The sequence below is a fragment of the Pempheris klunzingeri genome, chromosome 7 (assembly GCF_042242105.1).
Source record: "Pempheris klunzingeri isolate RE-2024b chromosome 7, fPemKlu1.hap1, whole genome shotgun sequence".
In the NCBI taxonomy this organism is placed as follows: domain Eukaryota; kingdom Metazoa; phylum Chordata; class Actinopteri; order Acropomatiformes; family Pempheridae; genus Pempheris; species Pempheris klunzingeri.
This window is the reverse complement of record NC_092018.1, coordinates 14709509-14727096: the sequence shown is the minus strand read 5'-3', so window position 1 is coordinate 14727096 and position 17588 is coordinate 14709509. Positions and strand designations below refer to the sequence as shown.

The 17588-nt window shown below is 42.2% G+C and overlaps 1 protein-coding gene across 1 annotated transcript in view; it reads left to right on the top strand.

Moving 5' to 3' along the window:
* Positions 1-15102, top strand: part of LOC139203784 (calcium/calmodulin-dependent protein kinase type II subunit beta-like) — a 65790-nt gene extending 50688 nt beyond the window's left edge. The window contains exons 15-22 of the mRNA XM_070833662.1: positions 3100-3144; positions 5567-5615; positions 10386-10529; positions 10764-10943; positions 11674-11749; positions 11857-11951; positions 12185-12418; positions 13623-15102. Coding sequence (XP_070689763.1) covers positions 3100-3144; positions 5567-5615; positions 10386-10529; positions 10764-10943; positions 11674-11749; positions 11857-11951; positions 12185-12417 — 822 coding nt within the window. The 3' untranslated portion in view covers position 12418; positions 13623-15102. The remainder of the gene's footprint in view (positions 1-3099; positions 3145-5566; positions 5616-10385; positions 10530-10763; positions 10944-11673; positions 11750-11856; positions 11952-12184; positions 12419-13622) is intronic.
* Positions 15103-17588: the final 2486 nt, after the last annotated feature.

The window sequence follows — 17588 nt, the reverse complement described above, 5'->3', positions numbered from 1 at the left end:
TCATGCTTTTTATTTTGCAAAGCATATCACAGATTTTTAATTGTCCTACCTCCCAGATAGCTATTGCTTTCAGTTCTTGTTAGTGGATGTATAAAAATCAGAACTCTGCTGTCAGCTGTGTTTACAGGTGAGGGAAGGATCAACCTGCGAAAGCACTTGTACAGATGCCTAGAATTTGGCGGCTGGCCCATGACAGCCACCTGGCAAGCCCATGGTGGATCCTCACCGCTGCAGGGTACTCCCCCCTCAATGACATGGGGGGAGATGATGCCCAGGGCCTGGAACTTTTTCCCAGCTGGCTTTGCAGCCAAGCCATTTGGTTAGGAGTGGCAATTCTGGGTGGCTTCCACTGTTTGGTTTTTGAAAACACAAGCTCAACATCTAAATCACGTACAGACATCACAGGATAACTGTAGCCATCAGATGTCAGACATTTTTCTTCTTGTGCTACAAGAAAAGTCTTTCCCACCAATATTTTTTAACCAGTGCAGAAACAATGTTGGTGAAATGTTGGTTAATTTTGAAAAATAAAAAGTATATACAAAAATGAAGAAAAGAGACTAGAAGACAAGTGTGGAAGAGATAATTAAAAATAAACGTGTGTGCATATTTTACTTTATGTACAGTTCAGTGTTTTATTCTGTCCTGAAACTTTGACATTAATATTAATCATGCAGTCATTTCAGTTGTTTCCCACCTGTCAGGTACATTTGCAAGGGCCATAGTGTTTGTAACACTTTTTCCTACCGCACATTATTTCCTTTATTATATCCTTTATATCCTGCCATTTATATAGGCAGGCCAGTAGCTGATCCCAATCTTAAATAAGTGGCAACCGAGACCCAGATGCTGCACTCATGATCTCACTTCAACTTAGACATGTAACGCAGTTAGTTTGGGTGTACTCCATGGAACTGCTGCATAATAGATATAGCTTTGTCACACTGGCTATACAAAGCTCCATCTAAGCCTGTGGTGATAATGTATTAAAGGTTATAGACTGTTGGTCGGGGTATCACGGTAAACCAGTGGTTACCCTGCTGATGGTGTGTGTCACCAGCAGTAGCCCATCCTCAGCGTGACACAGTGTGGAGAACTAGCCACCTGCTTTCAGTCCTTTCCTCAGAGGAGGCCGAATGACAAGCACGCTGCCATGCACGCTGATGGAGAACCAGGTGCAGCCATATGAGTGGATTTTTAAGGTAGACATGCTCACAGTTCTCTTTTTGAGTGTGTCTGTGTATGTTGTGTGTGCGTGCATGTGATGTTAGCTTAAGCTTCATTCCACTCGTGCAGACATATCAGAAGCGCTTACGAGACGTTTACGCTTCTTTGCATGGAAGTATGGGCACAACCATGGAGCAGAAGAGTCTTTTTTTTTTTATCCTTGAAGGGAATAAAGAGTGGGAGGGCGGCTGTTATCTCCATGCTGTTGCTAGGGACTTGAGCAAGTTACTGTTTAGCCATTTGGCACATTAACTCCTTCATTACAGAGCTGCCAGGCCATAGAGAGACAGACTGCCTTCACTTACATGACCTTAATTTTCTGACTTGTAAGCACTCATCTAGGGTAATGGGAGACTTTAAAGTGCACATGTACTTAAATATATATGTGATTTAGCTCTATCTACACAAGCTGTGCTACTCCAACAGCCCTGGAAAAGCAGCAGTGTTGTTGTAAGGTCATTGGTGATGTGAAACGGTTAAACCCTTCCCAATCTGATGAAGTGACGCCATCAGCACTTGCCCCCTCCTCCTAATCTGCAAACCCCAGGTACTTTGTTCTCAGTCATCATCATCTCCCAAGTTGCCAGCGGTGCTTGTTGCCTTGGGGGACGGTTGCCTTGACAACACAGCCATCATCACCAGGGAGAAAGATGATGATTGGTCATCACAGAGGTGTCACTTCCTGGGGGGAAGAAGAGAGCTGCTAAGAATATGGGGGTGGAGGGGGTCTGATCTCCTGTACATCAAATGACAGTTCCTAGCAGACTGTGGAGAGCAGTAGAACAAGGAAAAATGTCTGTCTGCATTCTGAATCATCAGCAATCAGTGTCTGCTGTATAGGGTGGCAAGAAGGTAACACTGTGTTTGTAAGTCATAAAGGTCAAAGTACCGGTGTTTGAAAGAGCCACTAGTTGTGAAGACAAAAATGTAAACATGTAACATTGTGCCTTTTCTGCTATGACTGAGACATTTGAGTGCAGAAGCTGTAATATGACATGCAAAAAGGAAAAAAAAGTATTTTTCGTAACTTACTGTGCTCTAAGTGGAAGTGATATCTTAGTTTCATTAGAGAGAGGGTTTAGATGAGGATAGGAACCACAAAAATAACAAAGATAAAAGTTTCATGGCTAAGCTTTTGGAGTGATTTCAGACTGAATTTCTTATAGAAAGGGATCCTAAAATTATGCCAGCATTTGCCCGGCAGTGCTCGCCATATCTGTTGAGACAAGTGTGAAGGAACAGAATGACCTGTTTCAGAGCACATTTCATTTATATTGTATGAACTGGCCGATTTTCTCTTAACTGTAATTTACAGTTTTCGTGGTTCTGTACACATTTGCGATGAGCCAAGCACTCTGGATGAGTTGAGGTTTAAAAAAAAAAAGTCACAGTTGTGAGTGCAACTTTATGTCCTTTTCCTTAGAGTATGGACTTGCTGTACCTGTGTGTGGTGAGAAAGAGAGAGAGAGAGAGAGAATTGTGTGTCTGCTGATCTGCTCATGGCAGATACTTCACCCTGAGTTTTTGTATTGTATGTGCGTGTGTGTGTGTGTGTGTGTGTGTGTGCAGAGAGAACAGAACTGACTCCAAATTACGGTTTTCACCTCATCCACCCACTCACTTCGCTTTGGAGGATTCTTCCCTCTCTCCTTTGTCAACTATAACAAGCACTTTCTCTTCATCCAACATTCATATTTTTTCCCCTTTTTCCATTTTTTTTTTACACTTTGTCCATATCTATCTCCTTTTATGTCACAATCTTCTCTTTCTTTCCCTTCCTTTTTCTCCCCTTTTCTTACCTTACTCTCATTTATTCCATGTTCCTCCATCACTCCTCCTCCTCCTCCTCCTCCTCCTCTTCTCCTTATTCAGGAACCTCAGACAACCGTCATCCATAATCCAGTGGACAGGACGAAGGTATACATCATTCCCCAGTCCTGACCTATTCTTTATCCTTTTTGTCATTCTCCTCCTCTTCTTCATCTTTTACTGCCCTTTTCCTCATGCATCTTTGTGAGCGCTTCATGGTTTTGGTTTACTAACGTGTATGTGTATATGTTTGTGTGTATTGCTAGAGATTAAACTCCTCAGATAAATTATATTACGAAGGGAACAAGGGGTGAATTTTGCTTACCTTTTCAAAGGATAACTCCCGTATTATTACGCCTGGCCCTGTCTTTACATATTTGGGGTTTGAAACGACTGGAAGGTAAAAAGTTTTGGCGCAGTAGATCACCTCAGCTGGCAGCCACGAATTGGACTACTATGAATGAATGATTTTATACTTAAACATATGCAGAAATTTTACTGAATCATAGAATTTATATTATAGTTGTGAGAGAGCTCTGATGTAGTTAAAAGATCATGTTTTCTTGATGTAATTTTGTGTAAGTACTGACCACTTATATCACTTAGCCTCCTAAATGCAGTTGTTATAGATAGTTTGAATGTGCCAGTATGTGTTTAGAGGTTGTGCATGAACCTGCATGACTTTGCAGTGAGATCCCCTCCTTATACTTATGACCAAGCATTTATTATGCCTGTGTGTTTGTGTGTGTGTGTGTGTGTGTGTGTGTGTGTGTGTGTGTGTGTGTGTGTGTGTGTGTGTGTGTGAGCGCGCACTCCACTGTGTTTGCTCAGGTTGTTTTTGCTGTGCTGTGATGGCTCACAGCTAAAAGGGAACATAACGTTGTTCCAAAGCCGCATCCGTGTTCTGCTTCACAATAAAGTGACCTTTGCATTAGATTTTGGGTCAGACCTAAGAAAGAAGTGTGTGGCTTTGAATTGTGCAGAACAGCAGATCTCAAAGAGTCTAAACAGAGGCTGCTCGGGACGGTGCTGAAAGGGTTTGGGAAAAATACCACTTCATTTATCTCAGTTTTTGTTTTCACACCAGGCAGGTTGAAAGCAGCTCATTTGACATCTACAACAGTTGCCCACTTTGTTTCGTCCTTCTGGGCATGTGAGAAAGATGAGCCTATAATGTCAACTTCGTACAGGAAATAACCAAAGTCGCAAATTTTTTATTAGTATAAGAAAACAAATGTAAACATAAGGATGTGGTTTGTTATTGGACACCCTGTCATTGTAAAATATACAGATAAAATGGATGAGATGCCCTAATGTATGGGCTGAGGAATGAATATAGTATAAACATTCAAGCACAGGAACAAGTATTCATTCAAGTAACAAGTAGTCATATTTACGTAGGTAATATTTTACAAGTCCCAGCTTGCCTGTAATGTGGCAGGATTTAACAAAAAGAATTGGATGCAAAATGTCACAAAGAAAACTTTTCTCTGATTCAGACGAAAGGAGACAAACTGTAGGCGTGATCACACTTTTAGTGATATATCTAATATTTGAGGATGTTTGCCACAATTATGTCCCTCACACATACTCAAAACACTCTCTCTCTCTCTCACACACACACACACACACACACTCTTTCTCTTCACTTGTTCTTCTCCTCGGGTCACCAGCTGCTCTTTAGAAGGCTATGAAACCACTTTTGTGCTTTGTGCTCGTGATGCTGCTCATGCACGTGTGTACCTCTAATGAGGTCACAGAGTCTCTTAACTCTCCTCTACATGCAGGGGAATTTAGGCCCATTTAATCTGCTAATTGGAAATCAGACGCTAACTTCTCCTCTGGCGAAAGCCTGAGAAGAGAGAGACAGGGAGGGAAGACAGACAGTTACCATCCGAAGCCCTGCTTCAGATGGCAGCTAATTGCCCTCTGAGAATCAATTCCGCCTGCTTCCATTGTTGAAATAGATGGATGGAGCACATCCCATAGAGTTTCTGTCAGTTTCAACAAGAGACAAGAGCACCCTGTGGAGGAAAGACGTCTCTTGTCCGCATGGTGTGATGCTCACATCCACACACTGAGGATGAAGCAAAGGGAGCTTTTCCTGACGTAGAAGAAGAAAAGGAGTTTCAGGCCAAGGGTAAAGAAGTCAAATATGAAATGACCGTTGACACAGTTGCATATTGAGCTACTATGCTGATGGGTTTGCTGGCATGCTGTGACTTTCTCTTTGCAAAGGCTGGATGGTTGTGACACATTAACACAATAATATTGGGATTTCGCCCGTGTTTGGCATCTGTTTCTGAATTGAATCCACATTAATTGGCCTTGATATATTTGGTTCTCTGTAATCACTTTTGGTTTTGTAAAGACTTGACATGGCAACACAGGAATATGCCCCCTGCTGGCATGTGCTCTTGCTGTGTCTTTTTTCTCCACTCTGGAGATGTGTGTCTTCATGTGTATTCAGCACAAATTGTGTGTGCTAGTATATCTGAACCCAAACCGACTGTCCATCTCTGATCTCCAGGAATCATCAGACAGCAGCAACACCACTGTGGAGGATGAAGACGTGAAAGGTAAGACGGTCAAAACACAAACCATGACAAATCCTATAGTTAAAAAAAAGTCAAGTACTGAATCATTTGCTGCAAATGAAAGACTGGAATACTTCTGGGAACAAGTTTTTCATCATCACTTGACATTTCTACTGTATTGACGTCATTGTTTTTTTTTTGGTGCAGCCAGTCACCAGTGCACCAGTGTAGCTGCAGAACTCCACCATGAGGTGCCTCTCGGGATCATGATTGTCACATGAGGCGCTGGTGTAACTTTTTGAAACAGCAGAAGCAGAAAACAAATGTATGACAATCGGCAGATTGCACAGTAAACCACAAAGTAGAGGAGATTTGGTCGGTTTAGTTTGAAATTGGGCTTTTAACTTTCTCACTTTGTAATGGTGTATTGTGACAAGCTGTGTTATTATCATTAAGTTACACATGGTGGAATGGATTCTTAAAGTTATTTGTTATCACTATTTGTTACCGACATATCTGTTGTACTTGTCATTAGGAAATAGGGCACAGTTGCTATACTCTTTGAAATGGATAAATGCTCTGACTACACAGAGAGTCTACTAAAAGTCTGCTTTGCATGAGCTTCTTCTTTATTAAATGACAATATTAGATACCTCAGGGTAGCAAGTGCATTTTGTTGCCAACTGATGAAAAACTAACTTGCGACTGGCTTTGTTTTCATGGCGGCTTATTTCTCTCTCTCTCTCTAAGATCTGTTTTACTGGTGTGACATTTGTGTCACTGTGAATCTTGGCTTACAGGTATAATGCGGAACACAATGTGGCCTTTTGACTAATTTTGTTTTAATTGAGTGACTGTATAATCACCCAAAAAAAGGAATTTTGAATCACATCAGCACATGCTTAAGGGATTGTTATTTTTAAAATGAGTATTCATACGCTCTCTTCTTGTGTGGTGTGGATTGTGTGAATGTGACTCTGCTGTGTCTTAGTCACCAGGCAGACAGTCAACCGGCTGATACATGACCTTTTACTGACCCCTCATGGTGCTTGGCTGTATTGCTTCCTTCTACTGGTCCTTCAGAAAGACTGAAGAGGTGTTGTGTATGTGTGTGGTGCGACTGATGGGCGGTGGAGGGGGGGGGGCTGTGAAATGTAAGAGGCCTTGTAATGCTGTTGTGGTTTTGCTTTTTAGAAAGTGTTGGCATTAGACTGAAATCTTAATACTGAGAAACACATACCTCCGAAATACCAACTTGCCTGTGTTTGGTGTCAGCTTGCAGAGTGTGTGTGTGTGTGTGTGTGTGTGTGTGTGTGTGTGTGTGTGTGTTTATATGTTGGTGGCTAGAATTGTGAAATGAGGGTCTCAATGGCGCATATCACACATATCAGCAAATAACTTCACCAGGTGCTTTTGTGTCCAGCCCTCTCTGTCCGTCGTGTGTGACTGAATCTGTGTGTGAGTGTGTGAATGCATGGGTTCTGCCTCTGCCTTTCCATGGCAGTACACTCAAACACCCCTGTTCTGCACATCCAAGCTGAGTACAATGCGTCTAAATCGGGTCATGGATGCATCATTTCGGTGCCAGGCATGCAGAACAGAATGTGTGCTTCCATTTCCTCCTCCTCCTCCTTCTCCTCCTCCTCCTCCTCCCTATAGAGCCTTTGCTCCTATGTCACAAATCCCCTAGCAACCATCATGTAGGTCTGTAAGAAAATTGAACCAGCGTCAAGAAACCAGTGTCATTTACTGGTGTCATGCCCCTTGTAGAAGCAGAGGTTCTAGTTTGAGTGAAAGGGTCACTCATTTGAAAGATGCCCAGCGTAACAGTAGCTGAGAGTCACACTTAAAACCCAGAGAGGATGGAGTTCGAGCCCTATATTTTGTTATCAAGTGGAAAAAAGCATACATAGTAGAGATGCATTTCTCTTGTCATATTCTCTGACCGACAGTTGACCAGAATGTCCATGCTTCCAAAATTTGTTGTCAACATTTATACCATAGTAGACTTGATTTTGATGAGGGATAAATGTGTTTCACTACCTTCGCTCTTGGCATCAGGTGCTCTTGTGTCGTGGCTAGAAACAAAGTGTAATGGCTTTGCAAGAAAAGTGGATATCAGGAAGAAAACAGGTGTCAGTTGGCGTTGAACATTTCTTAAATGTTCCAGGTAAAAGAGAACAGCGTGATCATCAACTTTTGTTTAAAAGTTTTCATCAGCGCCACGCTCTTCGCTATCTTTAGCATCACTCTCTTGGGATCTAACCTCTATTCACAAAAGCACAAAAGAATCATTCTACCTTTGGCTCCAGTAGGTAGCTTACTTTTGGGGAGCTTTAAATGTTGATCATTTGAAATTAATTATTGACATTACCCTTGATGGAAGTAGGGTAGCCTGGAGGAACACTGCATCACCTGAAAATCCTTTATACCCCCAGGCTCTACTGTACCATACTGTACTTTATCTGCACACACAGAGAAAGCTATCCTCCCCCTCCCCATTTCCCTCCCTTCCAAGGTCCCAAATTGGAGCCCCAGCACCCCACCCCTCTGGCAAGAGTAGAGAGGGCAAGGTCACCTTGAGAGGGGGGTCTGGGCTGAAGGGGGAGGTGACTAAATTTAGCCCTGGTGGCAGGAAATGGAGACGGAGTGCCCAGAGAGGCGTTAAAAACACACTGCTTTGCCGCGCCACCCTTGGATAACATCAGCCTCACACAGCAGTTTTAAGAGTCTTTAGATGCGAACGGGCCGATAGCAGGAAAACTACAAGAGCCAGGTGAGTGTGGGAGGAAGAGGAGATGCGTTTGGTTGGAATAGTTAGTGTCATGTTGGCCTTTGTTGGATCTCGTCAGGTCAGTGAGTGCTCGACAGCTGGTTTGTAACCCAACACCTGCACTGGCGTTTGAAGCATCTGAACACATATCTGTTCTGTTACTCGCCATACTTTAATAGTGGAGAATATGTTACAGGCGCTGCCTTCTGAGGGCTGCTTGTTATGAGTCGTCAATCTACATTTGTTGTGAAGGTGATAATTTTTTGTGTCAGTTATGATTTATGGGATTACCTGCTGTTAGATTGCTAATCCTGAAGTCCTTTTTTTTTATGACATCTGTGGAAGTAAGTGCTAATTGCAGAGATGTTTCTGCGCTGCACTTCCGTGGGATCACCTGTCAGTCAGCAGTGTGGGCTGCGCCGTCACGTCCTTTTTCTTTGGATTTCCTGTTGTCCTTGGTTTCTGTAGCTACCACTTATAGCTGAGAGTTGGAAAATGTCCATTCATTGATGCAAATGTTGTGGTTTGTTTGTGCTGGTCTGTGAATTTATTTTAATCATGTTTCTAGAAGGCACAGTCAAACCTCTAGTAATGTGCTATCGTGGCAGGAAACTCGCTTTTTTTCCTCTTTTCTCTCCTGCCATCTTTGTGCCATCTATTTTTTCCTGCAGGGGCACTTTCTTTCCCTCTATTTATCAGTGAGTGTTCATGTGTTACATTTCCCTCTGTGCCGGCTGATTAAACAGGCGAGCGGTAATGAGTAACATCCAACTCTCTCTCATTATCATGGCCATCACCGTTGTCATCATCTATCCTCTGCTCACTGGCAAGACTTCCATTAAAGTCTCGGTAAAAGCTCACATGCAGCTGCAGCAGCCACAGCTGTAATGCCTGCTATAATGAAGTCATTAACTTGGATAACTACAATAATGCTTTTTTTGTTCTTTTTAAATGAGATCCGGTGATAGAGAACAGTGTCAGTGAGAAGCGGCTGTAATTTCTCAGAGCGAGAAAAGGTTGACTGGGTTTATCATCTGTATTCCCCCGCCATGTCATCTCACGCTCACTTTGCCCTTTCCATCATTCCTCACTGTCACATTTCTGTTATGTTTTTTTCATACAATATGTGCGTCTGGTTGTCACCTCTCTGTGCTTGCGTGCGTGCGTGTGTGTGTGTGTGTGTGTGTGTTTGGTCTCATCCTTTGTGTTTGTGTGCATGTTATCAGGAAAGAGCTTAGACAACAGCTCGCTTAAGGCGCAGTCCAGCACAAGCTCCCAGCCTGATAGCTCTCAGGGCTCCTCAGCTGCTGTCTACTGTAAGTCAGCATGGCCTGCCAAATGCAGCCTGTAACACACACACACACACTCACACACACATTCATGTGCTCCACTAGCAATTCACCTTGACTAAATCCTAACTCGTGTGTATTCTTCAGCGTCCCTGCATGTATTAAAAGTATACATCTGTTGTCATTTAGCACCACTAAATCCCTAAAGTCCCCTGACTTATACTGCACTTCATTCCTCCATTAGACTCTCCTTAGTCAGTGCCATTCCTACATCTTAGTATCAAACAGTCTCAAACATCTCATGATAACATAAATAGTCTAAAATGAATAAGCCCTTCTTAAAAACAGTGAGATGCTCTGTAGTATTTCTACTCTACTACGTCATGCTCCCTCCTGTTCCTCCCACGGCATGTGTGTTCAGAATAACTCCTTGTCTCCTACTCATGGACATACATGGAATAGCAACACAATACCGCTCTATGACAGTCTGTGTTAACATTGTTCTGCAGACATTTTGATGCACGGGTTTTTGCTCCCTTTTTTCATTTCTCCTTCACTGTCACTGAGGCAGAATGTGCCTTGGAGAGATCTATACATCTCAGTAAATAACACTTCATAGCTGGGTTTATTTTCAACCCAGCTTGTCTTAATGCTCTCTAAGACAAAGTTTGATCATCCGAACTGCCGCAACGCTTTGGTCAGCCTTCCATTGAAGTGCACTGTCCCTCCCTTACTCCCTCCTAAACTCAGCTGCCACAAAGTTTGCTGACCTGCTGGGCTCAGTGCGTAGGGGGTCAGGGCCCGCATCCGACGGAGAAGGGAGATCCAGCACTCCGCCTCCCGCTGCCCTCTCCGCCCCCTCCCCTCCGCACACCCCAGTTGTCCCCATGCAGAGTAAGTAGAAAAGAGCAACAACAGGGAGTGTCCAGCACACCACCTCTGAAAGAGAAACAACTGGTTTCCTTTGTTCCTGTTGTGACCACAAATATACATTTCCTCTTTATTCATTCCTTTATTCTCTTTTTGTTTCATTCATCACTGTTTCTAATCTGTTCTCTTGCAATCCTCTACCATCAACACCCACCCACCCGTCCATCCACCCATCCGCCCTGCCTCGACGCCACTCAGTGTCTCGGCTCACAGACCTGGTAAGCAGCGTCCGCAGGGTGCCGGCGGCCCCAGCGCCCGAGGCTGACACTGCACCGGCGCCGGTACCTAGCGCCAGGCCCACACCTCCACCTGCACACACCACCTCCCCACCTCCCCCTCACTCCTCCCCCTCCAGCCCTTCCCTGTCTTCCTCCCAGAGTGAGTACCGAGCCTCCCCCTGACCCCACGCATGATAGCCAATCAAATGATATTTGAGGATATCAGTGCAGGCCTGTGCGTGAGCAAGCGTATTCAACAGTGTGTCAATCTGCTCTTTTGTCAGCAAGTTGGAAATTAAACTGAGTGGATGTGTGTGCTTTTTGCTTCCGCGCCTTATTAACCTCCTCTTCAGTCTGCCATGAAGGGCACTGCTGACTGCAGACGGATTTATGCATCATTTGTGTGCTTTTGACTAGTTGGGACGTCGGCGACTTTATAGGTGGCATTGCTCGCGGTGATATAATGAAATGCCTTGTGTGTGTGCTAATATGACGGTGTGTTTGAAAGTTGTTCAGGATCACATGAAGAGAAAGGTCTGCAGTGTTTGTCTTCACAAGTTTGATCTTATTTTTCTTGTCATGTATAAGGCAAACAAATTCTGTTCTGGCTCCACAGATGTTTGTTATACTGAATCCAGGCTTTGCACAATTAAAGAAATTTCACTTTAAAGCATATTTCTTCAGCTCATTATATAAACGAAAGGAGAAGTTTGTCCGTTTTTCACAACAGTGTTCTCAGTACTGTGCGTTGGGGTCCTAACTGCCTTTGCCTGAGCATCTGTGTTCTTATGTTAATGAATTAAAATGATCTAAAAACAAAGTGCTCTCCATCTGTCCAGCTATTGTGATTACCTCTGGTTAACATCTACTCCCCCTGCTCCCCTCTGCAGCACGCAAACAAGAAATTATCAAGATCACTGAGCAGCTGATAGAGGCAATCAACAATGGAGAATTTGAAGCATACGCGTGAGTCTGCATTTTTTGATTGGTGGTTTCTGTTTGGCTTGTGTCCAAATGCATAGTTTAAAGTTCATGTTTGGCTTCATTAACATGTCCTGCTCTTTCCTCTACAGTAAGATCTGCGACCCTGGACTGACTTCGTTTGAGCCGGAGGCACTGGGCAACCTGGTAGAGGGGATGGATTTCCACAGATTCTACTTTGAGAACCGTAAGATTGATAGATTTGTTACTATTGGTTGTCATTTTGAAAAAAAAAAAAAAAAAATTCTTAGGTCTTCTTAGTCTGATTTGCCAGCTTTAAAAACTTTTGTTAAAGCAGTACACAATTTAATTCACATGTGAACTGTATGAAAATGATTAATGGTAAAACTAATAGTATTTTTTCATTATGTTGATCATTATTTCTATATATATATATATATATATTTTATATCTTTTCAGTTTTGGCTAAGAACAGCAAGCCCATCCACACCACCATCCTGAACCCCCACGTCCACCTGATCGGCGAGGACGCGGCCTGCATCGCTTACATCCGCCTGACTCAGTTTGTCGACAGCCAGGGTCGACCGCGGTCCAGCCAGTCAGAGGAAACTCGAGTCTGGCATCGCAGAGACAGCAAGTGGCAGAACATCCACTTCCACTGCTCAGGCGCACCAGCCGCTCCGCTACAGTGAGGTACGGTCGACAGCGCTGGGACAACCGGTTCCTCTCAGAGCATCTTTATGCTATTTAGCTTTTCTCAAACTGCTACTTCGGAAAGGAGCTGCAGCTGAGAATAATAGATTGACAGATAGAAAAAGAAAAGCCAGCTTTAGAAATTACTCTAATCATATATTTAGTATTGGGCGCACTGGTTGCATTGTGGTTGAGTGCTGACAAAGTCTAGAAGCAGAAAAATGGTCTTAGATGCCCTAAAGTAAATCTCTGTGTGCTTCCATCAGCCTTTGGTATGTTAATAGTCTGAAGAAAGCTGAGGTATTCCCACAGTAAATCATTCAAGTTTATTACACAATTTATTTTTTTAGTGCACACGTTCAGTATGGTGCTTTTTATGGCAGCATTCAGCTGATGCTGTAGCTGATCCTAGAAGTAAAGTAGTAGGTCCAGCAATTTTTGTCAAAAGATTTGATTCTATCAGCCATTTTGTCTGTATTCATATGGCAACTTTTGTGCCTAAATATTTTACGAATTTTACGTTTTATTTTATTTATTTATTTATTTTTTGCGATATTTATTTTTGTGACCTTTTTGTTTTTTTCCTCAAAATCCAAAAAGCTGTAAAAACATGCTTGTTTAAATAACATTTCTAAAGTGTTGCTCCACCCCCCAAAAAAGTGGTTGTGACAGAAGGGGAGTTTCCTTCCTCATGAGAAACTGTGGCTGTGGCCTACTTCCAAATCACGCCAAAACACAATTAAAATCTAAAAGCTGTGGAAATATACTGCTTCTTTTATAACCACTTGATTTGCTTTGAATGGTGTATAACTGCACTCATTTTGGTAAAAGAACAGTTGTGACATTTTGTGAAATGCACATACACATGCATTCTTGCAGAGGGTCGATACCAGGAGACTGTTAGCTTAGCATAGCATAAAGACTGGAAACAGGGTACTGGGGGATTTTGTTACCTTTGATCAGAGCGAGGCTACCTGTTCCCCCATGTTTCCAGTCTTTATGCTAAGCTAAGCTAATTGACTGCTGGTTGTAGCATCATTTTTACTATGCAGACCTGAGAGTGGAGAGTCCTCTCGTTTAACATTTTGTAAGAAAGAAAATATTTCCCAAAATGTCAAACTATTCCTTTAATTTTAAAGCATGGGCTAAACTGATCAAATAGTGTGTTCAATTTATTGATCACCGTTTTGTTTTCCATCTCAAGGTTGAATGCCATAGATTTGTGTGTCAGGAGTGATCTGCTGGAGAGAGAGAGGAAGAGGAAGAAGGAGGAGGACGGGATGATAGAACGTCCAATGTCAGTTTGGGGACTTCAACAACAAACCCTCCCTCACTGGACGCCCTGCCTCAACCCCCAGCATGCATCTCTTCTTTTACTGCTACTGCCCCCTGTCTGTCTGCCCCTCAACATCTTTTGACAACCATCACACAGCAGCAACCGAACGTCCGAACGCTCGATATCCTTCAACCCCCTCCCCAGCTTCCTCTTCCTCCATCCGGCACACTGGGTGATAGGTGCGCGGGGGGGGGGTGTTTTCAGCACTCGGTGTTATCCCTCCTTCCTTTGGTCTCTTTCCCCCCGTCCCCACAATTTTTGTGACACCAACCCTCTTGTCCTCCTGTAAATCCACACTTAACACTGCACTGGAAATACAGTATGTAAAGTTTTAAGTAAAATCTATTATCATTACTATATTATTATTATTATGATTATTAATATTATGATTACACATTTGCAATTGTATATGTAATTTGTATAATTCAAAATACTTCTTGATGCCAGTGGTTTCTAGAGTTGAAGGAAATCTTTTTTTGTTTCTCTATCTTTTTAAGGAAGCATGTTTTCTTCCCCATATTAACAGTGACTGTTTTTTATTGTGGCTAATAAGTGGAAAATGATATTGGCAGTTTTTGTAATTTGCTTCTCGTGTGTTAGCTATAATACTGCGCCCAAACTTGTGGTCAACATGTTTTTGGTTTGTTTGTTTGTTTGTTTGTTTTTGGCTTTTTCTTTTTTTTGTGTGTGTCTTTTTTCCTTTTTTTTGGAAGGGGTGTGTCTAAAGGTGTCATGTGTGAATGCAGAGAGTGTAGCGAGAGGGAGTCCTTATGTGTGTGTGACTGTGGTTCTGTAAGCCCAGGCACATGGTGTGTGTTAGTCCAAACATAATGACTCTGTACAGTTGGAGGAAACTGTTGTTTTTCCCTTAATGCAATGTGAACAGTTGGAGAAGGGGTTGGCTAGGCTCAGTGTCTTCCTGCATCAAAACACGAAAATGTCAAAAGCAAAACAAACAGCATGTGATAGGACTTTTATGTGAATTCACGTCTTAATGTTTATGGCTGTAATGGTAGAACGCCCCGTGCTCTAGTACCCTGAATGGTGAGGTCTAAAAAAAAAAATGAAGCAGCATCGCAAATTGCATAACAAAATCTAATTGCTTGTTTTTCATCACTGTGAGAACATTATGTGACAAGACACCTAAAGTCGGAGTGACCAAATGAGTTGGTGTTTTGTCATATAACAAAATGATTTGTTCCCCTTGTTGTGACAAGAAAAACATCTGATCCAAAGAGGAAACATAGTTGCTGTAAAAGAAACCAAGAATGAAGCGTTTAACCCTTGTATGGTGTTCGGGTTTGTGGACCAGATTTAATCTGTTTTCATGTTCTTTATCAAAAGAAAAATTATACGATTAATCATTTTTTCAAACTCAGATTCATCAATATGAGCCAAGGCCTATGAGTCTGAGTTTGAAAAAATAATTAATCGTATCATTTTGCTCTTGATAAAAAAATGAAAACGGGTCCCACAGACCTGAACACCATACAAGGGTTAAAAGACTCATTCGATTTTCTTTATTTGCTTTCAGGTTGAGATATTTTGGAAGCACACATTAGGAACTATAATTAAAAATGCGGGCCTACAGAGAGTCAGTCAGACCTCTTCAGCATTGTCGCTTTTAAATGAAGTGGAGCAGCATGAGAGGCTGTATTGACAAAAGTCCCAGCCCTTTTTTAAAGTAACCTGAGGATTATTTTAAATCCTGGATTAGGCTGATCTTTGACCAGAGAAACCTCAACAGGTTTAACTCTGAAAACACTGGAATAATTTTATTTTGCTATACAACAAACCATTTTGAGCAAATTCAAGGCCGCCCTGTTAGATACTCACAGCGGTAATATAAGTAGAATTCAACCCAGATTTTGCACATTTGAAAAATTGAAACGCATTCTTCTATGAACATTTTGTATATGAACGATATGTATTGTATTGTGTTAAACTCTACTACCCTCTAACAGGACAACAAAAATCCTAAACATGTTATTTCTTGCTACAGCAATACACCAACTTGTTAGGGATCTAAAAAGAAATGTTTCATTATGACTATGAAATATTTTGGTCATAATAACGAGCAAAATATGTCACTGTCACATCAAAGCATCTTGTTTTAGTGTCATAGTGTTTTGTTTTGCTCACGGTAGCAGTGACATGCTGTCCTTGCTGTCCTTTGACCCCACACTCCTGCCTTCTGTCACACAATGATGATTCATAGACATCTCAGTGAGCAGTAGTTCAGCGTAGTCACTTGTTTTTTCTTTCTACCCTGGCTAGCAGTGCTAAAAAGGTTCTCTGGGAGGGATGCATTGTTGCTAGCTCCTGCTGTTGCTATGCGACAGCTGAAAACCTGCTTGAAGCTCTGTGCGCTTTTCCTAAAAGTTGAGATATTTTTAACTCGCTAAAACCTCGGTGCTGTCTGGAACACAACAGCAGATCCTTTTTTTTTTTTTTTTTTAATCAAAATGACAAAAAAAAAGTTGTTAGTCTAAAGGAAGGATGTCGGCGGCTGTGTGACCTTTCTCACTTCCAACGCAATTGTGCAGAAAGCTGGTGCCACTGGCTGTCTATATGTCAGGTTAGGCCCAAATCAGTGATGAAGAGTTCAGCGGGTGTGTGCTTGAGTGTGTTTTCCAAACCACGAGTTCATAAAAGTCTGCAGATACTGAGGTTTGCGCAGGACTGCTGTGCTCTGTAGTCTGGCTCCTCATTTCAAGGCTGTCCTTTGCCACAGGGTGCAATATTTATATATGTGTGTGTGTGTGTCTGTGTGTTTGTGTTTGCAAGCATGTACAGTACATCCGATGCTCTCAGTGTGTATTCTTAACAAGCCTGGGGGGGAGCGGGAATTTTCTAGGTGTGTTGTGTGAGAGATGAAGGAGAAGGCTTTATTTTCGGAGGATGTATCAGTCCCCTGCCTTCAGCCCAGTAACTTGTTTTCTTATGATTTGATCAGTTTTTTTTTTTCATGTATTGTGTTTTTAATGAATTATCAGCTTTTTATGATATAAAGTGCTTGTGCCAGGGGTGGCAGGATTAATCCGATGGACTTTGCAGCACTGAAAACTGATTTTGTGGGGGTTTGACTTGCCATCAGCTCCTCTGTACTTTGCTCGTCCACCACTGGCTGCCTTCACATTTGTCTCGCCCCTATTGGTCAGACCAAGATTTTGAGAGACCGGGCAGTCGGTTTGGTGAGTAGTCCTCAGGTTTCTATTTATTTTGAATATTTATTTATTTATTTTGGTGGATATTTTTAATGTGCTTTTTTTTTTTCTTCTTCCTTTTGCTGTTGTTTTCCTATTGTACAGCTCATGCACTTGTGCAAGTACTGTCTGTTGTTGTTCAAAGGGACACTGCTCCATGTAAAACGTGACTGGTTGTAAAGGGATAGTACACCCAATTTGCATCCTGCATGTGTTTTTCTTTAACGACCAACATGGTGTGAATTACTATTTCTTTTTCTGCTATTTTTCCTCTGCAACTTTACATCTAAGTTGTTTTTGAAATAATTAGTGACGTTTTGTGGTGTCCTTTTTTTCCTCCCTAGAATCGGACAATTAACCACTTAAAATAACCACATATAATACAGGACTGTATTTTGTTTGAACTATCCCACCAAAAGCTTCATCGCCTTTTTGTAAGGTGATGAATTTTTGTTTTTTTCTCGAATGGTTTTTTTTTTCAAGGTGAACCACTGAGTCGTTGTATTGTACTCGTGTCTCATCCAGTGACAGTGTTAATGCCTAGTTGACCCTGCTCTGTTACTAAAAGTTCCAAGGTTACCTGAAGGCGTTCATGCGTGATCGTATTAACCAAACATGACCCGACCCT